We start from the raw sequence: 19200 nt of genomic DNA on the forward strand, positions 1-19200 counted from the left end.
GTGTCCTGATCCGATGCCAGTGTTAAATAATAACCAGCATGCCCAATCATGGAATAAGACAGGTAATGTTTAGAGTAAAAGGCAATAAATTAGTATATGGAACTACTGAAGTTGATATTTTTATATACATTCATAACTATAAAATATTTAAATGTTTGCCAGCAAAACAATGCTTCAGAACTTACAGAAATTAGTATTCAACTGTCTTGTAGCCTGTAGACTGGCAATGCAGCAAAACACAAAGAAAGTGCATCAGAGGTAAAAATCCAAATCAAGAAACCAAGAGTGCAGTTAAAAAAAAAAAGCATAGAGCTGGTTGCCTGCCTTGTCACTATGGATTGGCCCTTTCCTACTGATAATGAGCCAGCTTTGAGGCACTGGATCAGATACCCAGTACCTGGATCGGTAGATCCCTAGTCAATGTATTTTGGGAAAGTCCTAAAAATACCCCTAACTGGAGAGATGCAGTAAATGAATTAAATCAATAATCAACTCAGAAATTAACTGTATTTTTAAAGTTTTAAAGTCTTACACCTGGGAAATTCACCAACTGGGCTCAAAATGCAAGAAACATATTTATCACTGATACTATATGCTGGTAGTAACTGTGAAGAACAACTTTGTTGCTTTTCCGGAATAACATTCTTGGACTAATAAGGATTTCATAAGAGAATCTTGGATACTAAGGTTCTAGACATTTACACCACAGAGTAGAACAGCTTACCTTCACCTAATGGTTTAAAAATTCATTTTCTATGTGGCATATCATTCAACTCATCAACACTTGACCTTGACCCTCTGGACTGTTTGTTAAATATTTGTTATAAAACAACAAAAAATATAGTAAAAACAAAATTTAATCTTTATGTGCAAGCCACTGCCAGACTTATTGCTAATATTGAAGTACACCTGTCTCGTATTCACGTATGTTTCTAAAAACATTTTCACTTTTCTCTTACTGTAGCTTTAAAGAACTTTTTGGAATAGCTGATTTATGTTTGTCAGTAAATTTAGGAAGATCCCAGACTCTGATGTCTTTATTAAGGTCAGATTAAACACTATGATTTAACATGTGCACAGATGGATGAAAGAATGGAGAACTACGAAAGAAAATTAAGTATGATATGATAGATTGAAGGTAGCAAGGCCGTACATTATTATGTCCCACTTTAACAAACAGAAAATATTTTTAGATTTTACAAGGATTCTGTGGTCCACACCCATCACATGCTGTTAGCCATCTATCCAGCAGTTAAAGGCACGTGAATACGCTATGACACACTCACCTCACATTGTAGTAAACAATGCTCTGTTTTATCTATTTATTTATCTATTTTTCCTTTTTTCCAGTGTCATATGTAAAGAAGTAAGAAAAGGGACAAATGTAAGGTCTTGGAAGTAAACCCACTTATAAGCCATATGGTAACAAAGTAAATGCTACAAATACTTGTGTCAAAGCCTGTCCACGTGCCTTACCTTCCGGGGTGCTGCATAAGCAGACGCTTGAGCCAGAGACGACGCCCACTCATTCAAACCGGAATTTAATACAGTCTTTGGAGTGAGGAGTGGACCGAGTGCTACAATAGACGATCTTTGCAGGGAAAAGCTGGCACGTGCGAATTGGGCGGTGCTCACCGTGACTCCCACAGACCCTCCCACTCCCCGTCACGTTTCCTTTCTCTCTACAGATTGTGTTTGCTGAAAGCCAAAATATCGCTGGAGATTGGCTGGGACAGAGAGAATGTAGGTCAGAAGCTGCTTGTGCAAACATGAGCGTCGTGAAATAGCCCAAATGTGCCTGAAACCGCAGTGTCCTCACAGAAACCCCTCAAAAGACCGCCTGTTGCTAGAAGCTTCATACTGAATTATATTTAGGTCACGTAACATAACCGTGGGGGAAGGGCGTGATGTTTATATTCAAAACCTTTCCTCATCCCCCATAGGTGAGCTGCATGATAAACTCTTTGCTAAACTTGTCAGAAAATAGGCTATGGGGTCACAGAGTGTTTGATATGAAACTCATCACCTTCTTTGGATTACAGTGTCACCTGCTTGCAGCTTCAGTTACAGTCAGGGATCTAGTGACAGCACAGCTTTTTCTTTTCACAGATATAACAAAACTGCTTTTTTTTATCCACTGATACCACAATTATACTATGATGTATGAATTCCTGTTCCTGGTATTTTTCTCCACCACTGAAGAAGACCATTCACATTATTCTGTACATTTTCTTTTCTGCCCAGACACAATGCATACTTGATGAAATGAAAAAATAGACATAATCTTTTAAAGTAGGTTACATACACTCAGATACTATAATAAGTGTTTGCTAACAGGTGCAACAATTTTTAAATTGCGTCTTGAGAGAGGAGTTATTGTAAGAGAGCCAATAAGTAATACTTGATTCAATTGTTTTGATTAGCTAACGCTAAGTAATTCCATTTAGAAAAAGTAATAACTGCAAGGAAGTGATTTAGAATATGATAAATCTCTAATAAACATTCTTATTTAAACATTGTAACAGAGGATTATGTGTTAGTTTAATCTGGTATTGCCAGGCTGAGGATATCCTAAAAAGACAAATGAATCTGTCACTTCAGTTGAATGAAATGTTCGACATGCTGAACAAGAACATTTCTTTAGGACATTTTGCAGCACAGCTATAGTGTTTAATATAGCCACTCAGACCCCTAGCTCACACTGGATGATGAGTTTCATTAAGTCTTAGTTCACCTTTAGGAAAGAAGCTACTTGAATACTATGGTATGAGCTACAACAGTTAATCTCATATGTTTGGAATTTTTGCTATGCAAGATTATTATGACTGTGATGAAAAGAGGGTTAGTGCCTTCTATGCACATCTAAAGAAAATGCTATAAATGTTATATGTAACAATATTAAATTTTTCTTTTTTGAAAGAGCAGTTGTAGGCAGGGAGGAAAAAACATTTCAAATAACAGAAATGAATCAATCAAACTCTGTTGCAGAACTATTTTTTAATTGTTTTTAATCAATATACAAACTTATTAATATTTAAAAATAACTTTTCTTGTAAAATCTCCAAAATCTGGAGTATTTCAACCAACATAACAGTCGTTTGCAATAAAGTCATCTAGTATGACCCCTGACCTTTGACTGACTGCAGTCAAGTAAAAATGCTGGGGATAACAGTGTGTGTTGTTTGGTCTTGCAAAGTCTTGATGACAAATCATTACAACAAAATTGAGAAATGATTCAACCAGAGGTGTATATGATTGTCACTCATTCCCTCCCATTGCCATTTAAAGCCTTGTTTGTTTTTGTGAAGTTAAACTGAGTTTTTTTCCATGTTGCTGGATCATCCTTATTTGCTTAATTAAAGGAAGAGATATTGTAATTTGTACTTAATTTCATTAAAATCTCTTTAGTAAGCCATCATGTTAAATATTACACTTGCAAACAACATCCATACAGCTACATCTGCCACTTACACTACATTTTAAACTGTAAAAGTTTGTGGAGGCCCCATCCATCCTATATCAAAAGACAAGACTCATGAATCAGTAAGTAGATCAGAGGATTCTTAAGTGATTATCTATTTTAAATATAATGTTAGCTCCATCAAGAGCACATTTGATTTCCTTTTTACAAATCAAAACATTTTTCAATGCTAAACAAAACTGAACAGAACATTAGTGTTGGTCAACACTTTGATTAAATCCATTCTACAACACAACACAACACAACACAACACAACACAACACAACACAACACAACACAACACAACACAACACAACACAACACAACACAACACAACACAACACAACACAACACAACACAACACAACACAACACAACACAACATGTCACATCACAGCACAGCACAACACATTTCAGTGTATTGATTTCTAAAAGTTGTGTAACTTGTATCATAATTATTTACCATATTGATTTCTGCTCTGATCCCCCTTCTATTTTCACACAGAATTAGATATATTCAATTTTTTCATAACATGACTTAATGTAAACATTTTTTGAATGATTTTTGAATTCTGATCCGCAGTAGTCCACTACTTTTTAACCTTTTAACTTAAATTGTGTATATATCTTTATTCTACTCTGTACAAAGTTCTTTATTTAATATTGAAATTATTGTTATTATCTACTACTTAAGTTTTTTTTTTCTACTTTTTAATATTTAGTGTTTCTCAGTGTTTTTCTATTCACAACAATTGAACAGAGTTCAGCTTAAACCGAAGTCAAATTCCTTGTATTCTGGAAATACTTGGAGAAAAAAGCTGATTCTTATTCAGTACCCCCACTCCTGTCCTCCTCATGTTATTGTCCTTTATATTTCTTGGAAGGGATGGAACTAACTAATTTTTCCACGGGGATCATTAAAGTATTTCTGATTCTGATACATGAATGTCAAAACAAAGGAACAGCCACTGCAGGAGAAAATTTGTGGAAGCTCTTATGTGCGCAGCAAATGGTTTCAGTGCTCTGTCTATAGTTTCAAATGATAAACTGGCGCCACTCAGTGGTTAAAAGTAACAGTGCAGGTTCTTCTTTGCAACATAGCTGTTGTTCGTTATTGTTCCGGAAAAAGAAAAAAACAAACCATCCGGACACAAGGTTCAGGAGGGTAGGAGTGACTTTTCACAACAAACAAACAAACAAACAAACAAACAAACAAACAAACAAACAAACAAACAAACAAACAAACAAACAAACAAACACAAACAGTCAAACAAACAAAAAGAGAGTTAGGATATTTAATTTAGCTAATTGATGAAACATTAGAATATCCACATTGCGCTGTTTTCAAAACTAATCTGCCACCATTGATACAGTCGTTCCTTGCTAACTCTCTTGCATGTACCTGTTGAAACAAAGAAATGTTAAAAAAAGATTTAAAAAAAAATCTGTATGCGTACTTTTATTTATTTATTAAATCAACCTTCACTTTTGTTTAGCCTTGAAAACAGTGAATGATATATACAGTTGTAAATAGTTCTTGCCACCCCCTCATTCCCCATCACCCAGTGGGTTCTTTTGCTCTTTTGCAAAAGCAGGTCTACAATTTTCACACACATCAGTATTAACCCATCTAATCCATGGTTTTCCCTGCAAATTAAGCACGTGTTTGATTCCTTAGACCTCCACAGTACACAATATGTATGATTATTTTTATGTATAATTAATTCATTTTAAACCTTAATTTAGCTACCCAAAGTCTAACCAACACTTTAAGAGATTCCATAAATTTAAAAAAATTCAGCAACTATGTTGCCAGTAGGATTTAATGGTTAAGTCACTAAATCTAAGCTCATCCAATCATGAATCAGCGATTTGGTTTGAACTGGCCAATCAGAGGCCACACCTGGGTCAGCACCTGATTCACTCACGCACACACTCACAGCCACACTCATGCTCTGTGTTGGAGGAGACAGAGCTGCGCCGCTCACAGGAACAATTCACTGAACCCATAACCCAGGGTCATTACAGAAGGGTTCAGCTAATTTCACTGTACCATTTTTAACCAAAGCGAGTAAGGCCCATTAAACCAGTTGGGTTACATGAGAATTGGGGTAAAATCAAAGAATTGCAGTTCTTGCATTTCCATTTACTTTATTTCTCACTGCTTGAGGTTGATGCTTCCCAAGTATGGACAATGTGTAACTGTTGTAATGTTCTGTCCTGTGCTACTGATACATAAGATCCAAAAGTTTTCTGTCCAAGCAAGCATCACTGAAACAATGTTTGTGTGCACGGTGGTTTACCCCTCCTGCTTTGGCAAAGTTGTAGAGCCATGTAAACATCACACACTAGGACACCAGTAATAAGCTATTTAGGATGAAATATTAAAGTACAGAGATTTGTCTTTATTAAGGCTCTGTTGTGGAGTTTCAATCTGTTGAGGGTAATTATTTTGTTGCTATGATAGCAGCAAAGCACAATGTGTTCCTCTGATGTCAGAAACAGCTGCACACAGGACCAACAAGTGACTTGGTGCAAATTTGGAGAACACTCCAGACAAGAAACAGAGTCGAGAGATCAATCCTTGTTCACAAAAGTTTTACTGTGAATGTTTGTTCTGAAATGTGTTATTTTTACGTATTCAAAAGCTTTTATCTTACACATATGACAAATTAAAAGTTATGTAATCTATAGCCTATGTACAGAAAAAACACAGTTTGCCAGGTGTGGATGGAAATGAATGCCAAGACATTAACAGCAACTAATTAAAAACAAAACACAACATAAATGTGAGCAATAACGTAACAAACATAAGATGTGATGTGAGTTGATACTGCATCCCTTTGGAAATGCCATAAATCAAGGAGGGACCCATTTTTAATCATTTATAGATGACTTTACAAAAATAATGACTTCTTTTGACAGTTGGACCCCAGGGTGAGCTCCACTTCCTCTTCTTCAAGACCCTGTTCAAACAGCAGCCATGACGCATGACCTCACATCCAGAAAATTACAGCATTTAACTCAGCGTTCGCTTGTCCACACCTCTCATAACTGACAGGTGCACAGAAATCATGAAAAAGATGAAAGTAAATGTATAAACTAAGGTAACACCAAATGTTTTTATGCACACACTGTCCTCTGTGTCAAGTATGCCTGCATACTGAAGTGCTCTATAGTCAGTCTGGAAAAAAAGACTAAACTCCAAAAGGACTTCATTTCATGCAGAGGAGAGGAAGCCTTTACATGAATCTCAGGGAGATCAAGTCGGAGAAAACTCTGGTGTACTGAAATGTTGCTCTCTCTGTTACAATGGAAGTGGGTGGAGGAGCAATACGCTGAGCAGCTCCTGTTGTAGTGGAGATCCCCCAAGACTCTTCAAACTGCAGAGAAACATGGGAGCTGACAATGCTGGAGCTTCACGTGGATGTGGAATAAATTCAATGTTGGTAATTCTTAGAAAGTTTATAAAGGTAGGTTGATACTGTTCATTTTTTTAGAAAAGTAGAGCGCCCATGCTGCCCACTTCACTCTGTTCTTTCACAAAGATCTCAAAGTACTGATAGATGATGGTGACAGCCAGCAGGATCCCAGTGCCAGAGCCAATGGCTCCCAGAAAGTCTGCCATCACTGATAGACCACCTATACACAGTCCACCAAAGGCAGCAGCAGTAGGAATGTACCTGGAAGATTAAACATAGACGTTATTAAAAAAAAACTGAATCACACGGGCTTTGCTCTGAATTTTTGAGCAGCAGATGGAAGAGATACAGATTTCAAAACACTCATCACAGATGCTGTAAAGTTATTTCTAAAAAAAGGCCCAACAACTGAGGTTACACATCAAGTTCAGGCAAATACTGCAGAGTTAAATGTCCACTCTCGAGTCTGGAGGTAAGATATATGGACTAAACAAGACAGTGGTTAGTTCGCTCAGCATATTTACTGGGAAGAAAGAGACAAGTGACAAAGAGTACAGTATCCTTAAATTTCTACTCTACTTTTTGACTTCAATAAAAAATAAAAAAGTGACCTTTTTGCTTTTAGATTATAAAGGTCATAACTTTTTTTTCCCTTCTTGTGAGGCAGCGTTTTGATTTTATAAAAAAAAAAAATCTTTCAAAACAGCTGAAACAAATCAACAGATGACTCTGAGCCAAAGGACTTAATCATTCTTATATGTGGACTTGTTCTTAAAAACCAAAATGTGTTTATCACACTATGAATCAGTATGTGTAAGGATCAAAACTTGGTGTGGACAACTTACTGACATCTAAGACAAAATCTTTGAAAGGTAGAATCTGGACCTTAATTATTCTGGGTTTGTGCTCCTAAGTTGATGAAGCATTTAGCATTGAATAAAAAATGGGCAAAAACTTTAAAGTTTAACTTAAAAGATAAAAGTTGAAAACCATTCAAACCAGTCAGACTTTATGTAAATGAATGGCAAGAATGATCCTTTCAAAGAGAAGCTCACCTGTTCAGTTCATGGACCATTGAGGTTTCTCTGTGTCCCCTCATCACCATCTGCTGCTCTTTCAGCTGTTTGGCCACCTGCACAAAAGTGAAAAAAAGATGGGCTTTACAACAGTCTGCTCAAAATAAACCCTTCACTTGTTCTATAGAGGGTTACAACTTACATCTTTGGCAGAGGAGCCTGAAACTTCAATCCAGGTTTTGGAGAAAAAGGCACATGATCCAAGCATGAAGACAATGTAAATGACGGCATGGACCGGGTCGTCCAGGACTGAGGTAAAGGACTCTGGGGGAGAGAGGTAGTAGCAGAGACCACCTACGGGGTAGGCACGGGCTGGACCACCTGATGTTGCATCCTACAAACATAAGAGAAGAAACAAGCTTCAATAAGCTGGAGGGTAAATGAAAGTATTTGAAATGATCATTTTAAAGGCATTTTCTGTATTGGGCTAGATAAATGGAAAAATATATGTGGGACTAAAAAATTACTTACAGACCAAGTACCAAGCAGATTAACCAAGAAGTTGCCACTGAAGCGTGTGGAAAGCATCTGGGAGATAACGTATAAGTTGGAGACCAGAGCAGACTGGAGGATGATGGGAATGTTTGAAGTGTAGAAGAGCTTGATGGGGTAGGTGTTGTATTGGCCGCGATAGCGTGCTGACTTGATGGGCAGATCAACTCTGAATCCCTATGGGAAGAGGTGAAATGTGAGATTTATTCAACTTTTTACAGTGTCTTAAACTTTACTTTCTTATTTTAAACTCTGTGAAAAGACAGAAGCTTACCTGGAAGTATATGACAACAGCAAAAACAAATACAGTGGCTATGAGGTTCATGAGGTTGGGAAGGTTCTGCCTATAGAAGGCCTCCCTCAAAGCACGCACTTTGTCTGTGCGAGTGGCCAGGAGGTGGAAAAGGGCAATAATGGCTCCCTCAAACTCAGTACCTAAAATCACAAGAGGACACAGGGATGATGCTCAGCTCTGCAGAGAACAGAAGAGCTGCAACAGTACAAAACACAGGTTCAAATAGTATTCTGTGTTTTTTTTTTTACCTCTTCCTGTGTTCACAGTTGTTGGGCTGAAGGCCTTCCACACAATTGTCTCACAGATGTTGGTGGCAATGAAGAGTGAGATACCTGAACCCAGACCGTAGCCCTTCTGGAGCAACTCATCCAACAGCAGGACTATCAGTCCAGCCACAAAGAGCTGAGGGGAGAAAAACACACAACAGGTACAGTCAGCTAAGAAAGCACTTAAGAAGACAGAATAATGGATTTTTTTTTTATTACAGGACTTTATAACAATGACAGCTTCAAGGAGTGGCACTGCAGCATATTTCACTTTGTTAACTCAACAATCAAAACTACTGACTCCCTTCACAATCATTAGACAGTGACAACTTTAATGTCATGTGCTGACATATGAGGATTACCCAACATGCACACCTTGCTTCACTTTGAATTCTGTTTGCCAGTGACATCAGTTTCTTACTTCTATCTGAAGAGAAATGTATATTCCTTTTATTAGTACTTGTTTAAAAGTTGATATCATAGCTGCCCTGGTGTTTTATGATCATAAAAACAGACTCAGAGAACTTCAGGGTAGACTAAAAGCTGATACAGATGAAAACAAAGGTTGAGAAACTGATGGTTACTGAAAGAAAAACATCATACCTGAATGATGATGAGCAGACAGATCCCTGCACCCATCTCTGAAGGGTCACCGTACATGCCAGTCATCACATATACAATTGCCTGACCAATTGTGATGATCATTCCAAACACTGAAAAAAAAAGAGAAGAGCGGTTAAACTACTTCTTACCACATGTTCACAGATAACAACCTGATAAGATCTTACTCACATTTCTGAGCCCCATTGAAGAGGGCTCTGTCCTTTGGTGTGTCTCCAACTTCAATGATCTTTGCTCCAGCCAGCAGCTGCATGATCAGACCTGAGGTGACGATTGGGGAGATACCCAGCTCCATCAGGGTACCTGGAAGAAGACACCTCAGGTTAGGATACACCGGCAAGAGAGGGCAGCTGCGTTTCAAACACGATTGAGTTATTGGCTGGGGGGATACCTCTGTTGGAGGCTAGGATTACTCTCATCCAGTAGAAGGGATCTGCAGAATCTGATGACATGATGCCAAAGAGAGGAATCTGGAAAGACAACAGTTCAACAACAGATCAATTAGAATAACCCCACTTTTACATTAATTTTTCAGAAAATTCTATTTTTTTTCAACACCTTTCTCACCCCCACATCATCCCACATTTCAACATTAAAGTTGTTAGACAAAATTATAACACATGCTGATCTCTGGAACAAAATTAGGCACATTTTTTCTGTTTTGTTAACAAATATTGTACCAGATATTTGAGAATTAATTAAAAAAAACATAATAAGGTTATAGCGAAAACAACAGTGGAACACAGAAAACACTTTTTATCAACAAAATTTTAGTCAGACTTGATGACATAACATGGATCATCACTAATAAAGGTCTGAGAACCAGGTGGTCTAGAATCATAAGTGGTCATAGCGTGCATTATACCGTAAAAGTTTTATAAACTAGTCTTACGGATATGGAATAAACTACAGCCCGACCGATTAATCGGTCGGCCGATTATGCCTGTCACCAATTAATCGACATCGGCCAAAATGTAGCCGATTAGAAAAATTTTTGCTCCACGGAGATTCTGTGGCTCCTGTTCCTGTGTGTCTGTGTGTTGGGCTGCACACTGCCCTTGTGCCCGCCCCCTCCATCCACCATTATCTAATGTAAGACTATAGAATGACGTTCTAACATCTTGTAAGTTGCTTTTTTTTAAAATAGAGATAAATGCTACTGTTATTTCACACGTCCACCATTATCTATTGTAACTATAATATAATTATATATAATATAATTGTAACTATAATATAATAATAGTCGACTATAATTTGGCGTTTTAACGTCGTGTAAGTTGCTCATTGTGTGTTTACATTTGTAATTTTTTTATACTTACTGTGTTGAAAGTTTGACTTATTTATTAAAGGTGTTTACAGTTTGACTTCTTATTGTGTTTACAGCTTGTTCTTATTTATCATTGGTTTACACTACAGTTCTTATTTTGACAGTTGTATAATTAAAGTTCCTTGTTTTAATTTAATAGTGTTCTGTCACTGTCTTGAATCATATGGGTATTATAATGATTTGTGATTATATACAGTATATATCCCGTGTATATCAATAAATTTATTATATATATCAGCCGATATATAGGATATCGGCTTTTTTTGCCCCCAGTGTCGGCATCGGCCCCAAAAATCCCATATTGGTCGGGCTCTAGAATAAACCTTACTTTAGGACTAGTTGAAACTAAGCTTACTGCAGGAACAGATAAAGTGATAAGACATGGGGGACTCTCACCTGGCAGCAGACCAGAAAGATGAAAAGAGTGATGGCAGTCCATAGAACCTTCTCTCTGAACTGGATCTGTTGGTTGATCACATTATGGAATGTTACAAAAAACGACGTAGCACAATTTGAACAAACATGTATAAACACCAAACACAAGTATGACAACACACCCTTCTCTCCGGTTTTTGGATTTCTGGCAGCACTGCACAGAATGGCTTTATCACCTCCAGGAATTTGACTGAAAACAGACAGAAATGAGTGTGTTTGTGAGTTAACGTGAAATAAAAGCGGGCCATCAGTAGGACGTGGCAGTGAATGGTGGGCGGACTCAACACACAGTCATTCTTACAATGGTACGGCACTAGCATAAATTACACGTCAAATATGACGTGATTCATAAAAGTGCTTCCAGGTTCATCATCGGATCTCTAAATGACTAACTTCACACGTTTCTTTTTGACACAAAACTGCTGGTGTACGTCCTGCAGCCTGGGGATGATACCAGCGTTGTTATGCGTCGTCATCACTTAGACTGTCAGTGCCTTTGAATGAGTGGCTAACAAGTTAGCATTAGAGAAGCTGTCAACCCGTAAGTATCCTCTTTTTCAGAGGAAGAACGTTAGCCTACATAAAAGATTAGGGGAGTTATTCTTTATATTGTATAGAGAAAACAGTCACAGTTGTACACAAGCACGTATAACCAGGAGGCAACGCTAGCTGAGTTAGCCTGCTATGAATGCTAGCGCTAACAATGATAGCTGACAAAGTTTAAACAGTTCAAAGAGTATTTTAGTCTTTTCTCTATAGAGCCATTAAACAGTGTCATAGAAGCTGAATGCCATAGTCTTACTTACTGCCCATGTTGGTCAAGCTGTCTTCCTGTGTCCTCCTTTACTGAGTAAATCTGACCACACACTACAGAGACACCGGAGGAGAGGAGAAGGAGGAGACCGTAGACACTGTAGAGACACGTCACCACTACAGACACGCACACAAACGATTTAAAGAGACAGGCTGCTAAATTACAATGAAATGTCATGAAGCTTTCTTAAAGATAAGGTTGCAGTGACATGAACTCCTATAAGTGGTGAAGCCTTTTAGAGTTTCTGGGTGGGACTTATTTACTTTTCTTCTTGGGGACTAAGAGAACTGTGCCGCATAAGCTGTGTGAGGGTTTGACTTACAAGCTCGAGACACACTTTTGACTGTCTGATTCCTTTCCCCCCCTGTCTACAGAAAAATAGGGCTATAGTCCTCAAGTCTGAAAGGTCTACTATATGACACTTAAGGAACCCTGTTTCTGCCAGGTAAAATAGTCGAAACTTGCACGCACACACACAAACACACACACACACACACACACACACACACACACACACACACACACACACACACACACACACACACACACACACACACACACACACACACACACACACACACACACACACACACACAGCAATTGAGATACTTATTCCAAATTATCTGACACTGATATGAAATTATAAATCAGTATTATATGGAAGTCTGATTCTGCCTGTTTTTAGTTTTATTTTATTATTTTTTTTAATTTTATATTTTTTTTAAATTACACTTAAAACTTGGTCTTCTACCTAAATTGTTGTTTAAGAGATGTAATACATGTTTATGAATAAGGCCTGTTGTCTAGCACTTTTTAAATCACCAGAACTCAAAAATGTACCAGGACTTCTTTTATCTTTTTGAATTAAAAACATTTTGTAAATATATATAGGCCTATACTGTAGAAAAATCAACCTAAGCTTGAAAAGCAGGGAAAAAAGAGACTACAACTGACAGAATTTTTGTCAAGCAATCACTTCATCAAGCTTTAATGTAAACCTTACTTACTTCTTTGCAAAAAAAATTCATCTTTCTTTTATTTAGCACGCATGTCATAAATAATTTTATGTGACAAAGTATAATGGATTTATCTTGTTGTTCATCTTATTTTTTTATGGATTACCATATCATTTCTTTGAATTGAAAAGGTAAGATATATGATGTTTATAAAATTCTATAGTTTTACAATTTATGTCAAAAAGAACTTTAAAAAAACTGCATTTCAAGTTCCAAATTGCACACTTTACTCAAGCACAAGTACTTACCATGTAAGCACTGACACTCCAAGTGCTCATTCACTCATGCCCAATAGCTGTGCTATCTTCAGAAAGTGTCATAGAATTAATGTAAACAGCAACATAAGAGTCAGGATGGGATAATTGTGAAATGGCAGAGCAGAAAGGGCAGAGCATTACTGTATGTACATGGCCAAATGTGCATTGAAGCACACACTGTGTGATTAGCTCTCATGCTTCTGTGAAAACTTGTACATATATATGATGCCATCTGGAATCAATATGAAAGTACAAAGGTGGCGGTGGGGTTGCGTTTCTGTGGACTAAAGGACTAGAAGCTTTACAGGAAGAACACAGTGTTTTACAGAGGGAGGTCCTGAATGTGATATATTGCCTCACAGCACTATTTTCCTCTTTATGCACATGTATTGTTGCTAACTGCAACTCCATCAGTCATGAGTTCATCTGTTTGTTAGCAGCATAAAAACTATGAGGTGACATAAGTGTTACATTTCATTTTAAAACTGCATGGCATGTCCTAAGGGGGCTGCAACCAACTGTTGAGCTTGTCCTGTTAAGCACCCACCTTGTTCCCAGTCAGTCGGCTTCCTCCTTTGCCCGGTGACAAGAGTTTATCCTTTTTTAATATATAATTAGAATGTTTATTTATTTATTTTTTAGCAGCATTTGTATGAGAACTGTCCTTATTTTCCATCTGCATCAATATGGAACACAACAGGTACCCAAATAACTTAAGTGTCTTCCTGTTATTAAAGGCATCTACATCAGTGTTTGTATTTTAAAAATGACTTAATTTCTAGCACAAAAACTTTTGAACCTTATACCTTTTCAAGAGACCCCACAGACAGCTATTAATAAAACTAACTTTAGCAAATATTATCTAACCTTAGCACACTAACTCTTCTCTCTGTCTGTCTATCTATCTATCTATCTATCTATCTATCTATCTATCTATCTATCTATCTATCTATCTATCTATCTATCTATCTATCTATCTATCTATCTATCTATCTATCTATCTATCTATCTATCTATCTATCTATCTATCTATCTATCTACCTATATTTCTCTCAGCCGCTCTATTGCCTTGTTGACCTGTTTAAAGCACTTCAGAGAGTTTATCAAGTTTTCACCCTTCAGGCCACTAGAGGGAACCTGGTCATGCCACTTAGCACAAGGAAGGTCCACTGGACAGGCATCAGGATCTTGTATGATTTATGGACTAGAATGTTGTGTATACATATATGAATGATTAGTGCCTCCAAATATATATATATATTTTTTTCTGACAGGTAAATCCATGAGGGCCCTTTTGATGCATTTTCCATACAAATCCCCCTGTCCTTTAGCTTATTGACTGGTTAACACATGACAGCAGAATTGTCTTGTTAGAACAAATTTTCATCTTGCATAAACTCACTTTTTCCTTGGTCCACACATTTTAAAATAATTTTATAATAATACTCTTATTTGTATAATATTTAAGTGATCTCACAGGAGTAGCATGCCAACATAAAAACTAGCACAATGTAAGAATATAACAGATGATAACAGGTTATAAAATTAATTAGTTCCTACAAGTTTTAAGTTTACAGAAGAAGGTTTTGTTCCCTAACCTGTGATCTCGTTTTGTGTAAAGATGAACATGTCCACTAGAGAGCAGCAGTGACCTGAAAAAGATCAAACTGGTAAAGGCACTTGCAAGGAGCAAACCAGACCATCAACCAGAGTTAAATGGTGGCGTACAAAGTTGTTGCCAAAACAAGTGGGACACTAGGTCCCTGCAATGAATGCCTCATTTGGAAAGATAATTATGTTGTATGTAACAACTGTCAAAGTGAAAGGAAAGCACTGAGGAAGCTGAGATGGGTTAGAGATATGAAGGTTTGAAAAACTCTGCACTGGGGTACAACCTGTGGTGAACTCTGAGTGGAAGTTTGTTAATGGCCTACTTAATCAATAACATAAGAAGAGTAGCAGTAAATCAATTTAGATGTCACCTGTTGCAGTTTGATCTACTGTTTGTCAGTAAAACTGTCATTCTATGACCGCAAGATGTATTCACTGAAATCAAGTACTTCTAAGCCACAAAAATAACTTTTCTTTCCATTTTTAATCATTGTTTTATTCTTTTTTTTGACAATGCAATAACTAATACTGATATAGTCAACAGGGTTATGTAAAAGCATGTCTAAAGCATAGCTGAAAGGAAGGCAGGACAAAGAGCGAAGCAGAAAAAGAACATCAGTCGTTCAGAGCACTCTCTGATGGCAGAGTGCCCACCAGGTCAGCGCATGGGGGGGGGGAAATTAACTTGGAGAGAGCCAAAGCTCAGCTAAGAATTGTCTACGATTTTACCAACCAAAAGGAGTCTGAACTGGATTTTCATGCTGCAAGACATCTATGATGAAATGCAGGGGTGTCTTTTTTAAAGAACATGCCAGTTTTTCTTACCTGAAACAGCCTCCAGGAACAGTAAATACAGATCATCACATAAAGTACTGGACCCTCTGTTCATTACCAAACTGACCTATTGACACAAGTGATGATGTGCTCTCTCAAATAAACAAAAGTCACAAGACAAATCTATGTCAGACTACAACGTTAAATGGGTGGAGTTGAAATGAGGATGTCATTTGTGTTGAGATCATAAATAAAGCGCATACAAAACATGATACTGAAGAGCATAGTCCTTAAAAGCACCTGTCTCATAGATATTCCCTCTGGCAGCAAGAGCACTTGTTTTACATTAGGGTGGGGTCATTTCATGCCCAACTGAAAGTGCCACACATAGCTAAGAGTAAGCAAACCTCTGTTGATGTTACAGTGGAGTTGTAACATTCATGAGGATGTGGATTCAACGGACTTCTACAGCTGGAGTTGTCTTGTCTTGTCTTGTCCTTGTCCATTTGACTTAATATTACCAATGAGGCATGTTGACAGCTGATTGTACAAAATAAATGCTTATATCCAGCAGAATACATGGTGTTGGTGTTCAAATCAGCGAGTGGAGCTTAAAAGCCACCCAGTCTGCATGTGTACCTAGTCAGCCAAGCAGAACACCATAACTGATCCTGCCAATGGTAACACAACAACAGGTTTGATCTAAAAAATAAAATAAAATAAGTAAGTTAGAAAAATAAAAATGTTATAAAATACTAACCGGTCAATGAGTAACAGCAACAAGTTAAGCATTTGTGTTTGGACACAAGCTGTTATTACAAGACACAACAAGTGTGGTCAGACATGATCATAAATAAGGTGTCCTCAGTTATGAAACCTCAGTTATGAAGTTATACCACAACCTCAATTCCAAAACACCATAATAAAACTGTATAAGTTGTTGACTGATTTTTTTTTGAATTAACAAATTGCAAATCAATTAAAACCAATGTTTAACTGAAGATAGTGTAAAGATGACGCAAGATGTTCAAAGTGAAAGTTTTACTGTCCCGTTTTGTACTGGTCTCTAGTGACTGTCTTGTTTGACACTACAATTCCTGACTCGGCTTAGTCATTAATTCATTTTTGGTGGTTGTAGGGTCTTTAGACACTCACTAGTTTTCATTCCAGAGTCTTTGCATGTTTTGCTTCCTACCACTGCCTGGTTTGGCATGCTTCTTCTGCTTTGTACATACCAGCAATTCTTTTCTCCAGATTTTATTTTTGGCATGATGCTTTCTTAAGTGACAGCTCAAAACCATAGAGAGGTTTTTATTCTGTATAAAGTGTGGGATGACCTTCATTTTCAAATTGAGGGGTAAAAAGGTTAAAAGGGTTAAAGGGTTAAAATTTGAATAGTCTTCATATCCATTGCATTTAAAAAGTGAAAGCTAAAGGGTTAAAGGGGTATGATGATGTTGACCCTGGTAGCTTTGGGCTCTTATAAGCAAATAAAAATAATGTAAGCATTTAAAATAAAGCTAGACTGGAAAAGCTGTGTAAATTAATTGACCTATTGAACAGCACATGGTATTTTTTTGCAAACAAAAAATCACAAGGTTTCATGGAGGTGCTTTATAATTTTGACCTCAGCTGTAGCAGGCATTAAAACAGTATTGGTTTTGCTGTGTCTGACATTGCATTGTCTTTGTGTTGCCATTGTTGGGCTTTCCTGCTAAATAATCAAAGTATGTGATTTCTATTTCCTTTTCTTTTTTGGCATGTTGTGCACATGTTTTGTACGCTGCAATCTTGGGAGGTGAAAGGATGCTAATGGATGATCTTTGTTGAATTTTATCTTTTTAAGTTAAGGTTGAAGCTAGCTGTATCTTCGGCTTGAACTACCCAGCTACATTAATTTTATGTCAGTGAGATACCAGATTCATGAAATATGTATATTTCTCCCAAAACTTTTCACACATGCTTCAGCGTATGTGTAATGTAGGTAATTTGGAAGCTGGGGTTACATAAGAGTATTTTACGGTAACATAGAGAAATGTCGAGTTCTTTCTCCCACTTCTTCCTGCGCCTATTGTTTCTTTTTTCCCCTCTGCTTTGTTTCTAACATTTGTATCATTCCTCATGGTTCACCATCCACTCATACATAAAATCTATTGTACTGATTGTACTCCCAATCCCCCGCTTTGCATAGTGTAATGGCACACATTCCCCTTCTATTTTAACATTTTCTTTATGTTTATGCTTTAATTGCTGCTCTTGTGCATATTGAACTGACTGCCATGCTGTCAGGCCACCAGGACAGAGAGATTCTGAGCTTAAGATGAAAAAAGGGGCAGATGCAAGCAACTTACAAAGGCCATAATCGGATGTACAGTGACAGGATAATACTATGTTCTGTGACATCTCCCAACACCCACTACTGTCCATGGGGCTCCCTGGGGGGAGGGGGAGAACAGTCGATGCATCCAGTATCTGGGTGGGTGTACTGATCACAAGACCTCCATGAGATCCAGCAGCGTGAGTCACTCCAAGCTCAGCTTTCCTATCCCAATGTGTTTGCTGTTGGCTGTCACTGTGTAACAGAAACACAGCAATGCAACCTGAAGTAGTCCAGGCATTTTCAAAATACCTTCCTATGTTTCTCTGGTTTCCTGTCTGAAAAAGTTCTCATGCACCCAAAGACTCTGATTTCCTTGATATAGTGCAGATTTCTTTGATCCTGCTGTTTAAAGACATAGGTTCTGATTCCCAAGCTGCCTTGATTCCTCTGATTCAGCAGGTCCTCTTTGTGGCAAACAGCTGTTACAATCTCGGATGTTCACCATGAAAATCAAACAGTATGTTGTACCAGAGGTCACGGGGTAAGGCTGATGGTTCTTAACTGGTGGATTTAGTCCACACTAGTGGTCCAGCAGACATAGGAACATTATGTCCTTGACCTCACGCACCAGGTTACATAATCATCTAGTAATCATTTAGAGCCCTAACACCCCCCAGACATTTTCTCACACAGTCTAAGCAGAGTTAATAAAGAGCAGCTCAGTCATATTAGCATGAATAAACACTGCCAGCTACAGTTTAAGTGAGCAAAATGCTATCAGAGAACGTTTTGCTGTCATTATCTTATGGGCTACCCATGGTTTTTATTTTTATTTATAAGTCTTCAGGTTTATAGAGTAAATCAATTTTCTGCCAATGTGAAGGTATCATTCTTTGGTGACGTAAGGAGGAAATCAAGCTAGGGAATTAAGGAATGCATTCTCAATGCATAGTGACAACTTCTGTTAGCATGCTAACGTAACCACAGCTACAATGCTAGCATGTTTAGTAGTTTA

General features: G+C 37.5%; 1 protein-coding gene across 1 annotated transcript; it reads right to left on the minus strand.

Annotated features, from left to right (window-relative positions):
• Positions 1-5688: 5688 nt before the first annotated feature.
• Positions 5689-12325, minus strand: LOC141796880 (protein transport protein Sec61 subunit alpha-like 1). The gene is made up of 12 exons (XM_074678185.1): positions 12200-12325; positions 11516-11583; positions 11355-11420; positions 10023-10101; positions 9803-9934; positions 9614-9723; positions 8993-9146; positions 8724-8884; positions 8429-8626; positions 8100-8291; positions 7937-8013; positions 5689-7142 (listed from the first exon to the last, which is right to left on the minus strand). Exons 1-12 carry the CDS (start codon positions 12204-12206, stop codon positions 6956-6958), a joined length of 1431 nt encoding a protein of 476 aa, XP_074534286.1. The 5' UTR covers positions 12207-12325; the 3' UTR covers positions 5689-6955.
• Between the last annotated feature and the right edge of the window lie 6875 nt (positions 12326-19200).

Source organism: Halichoeres trimaculatus, unplaced genomic scaffold, assembly GCF_033239565.1.
Source record: "Halichoeres trimaculatus isolate MK-OKI-2021-1 unplaced genomic scaffold, fHalTri1.1 fHalTri1_scaffold_1, whole genome shotgun sequence".
NCBI lineage: Eukaryota > Metazoa > Chordata > Actinopteri > Labriformes > Labridae > Halichoeres > Halichoeres trimaculatus.

Coding starts and splice junctions, on each gene's coding strand:
- LOC141796880 (XM_074678185.1), bottom strand. Junction 11,421..11,515: donor TCCAAAAACCGGAGAGAAGG/GTGTGTTGTCAT, acceptor ATCAACCAACAG/ATCCAGTTCAGAGAGAAGGT. Junction 8,885..8,992: donor AACTGTGAACACAGGAAGAG/GTAAAAAAAAAA, acceptor TTGTGATTTTAG/GTACTGAGTTTGAGGGAGCC.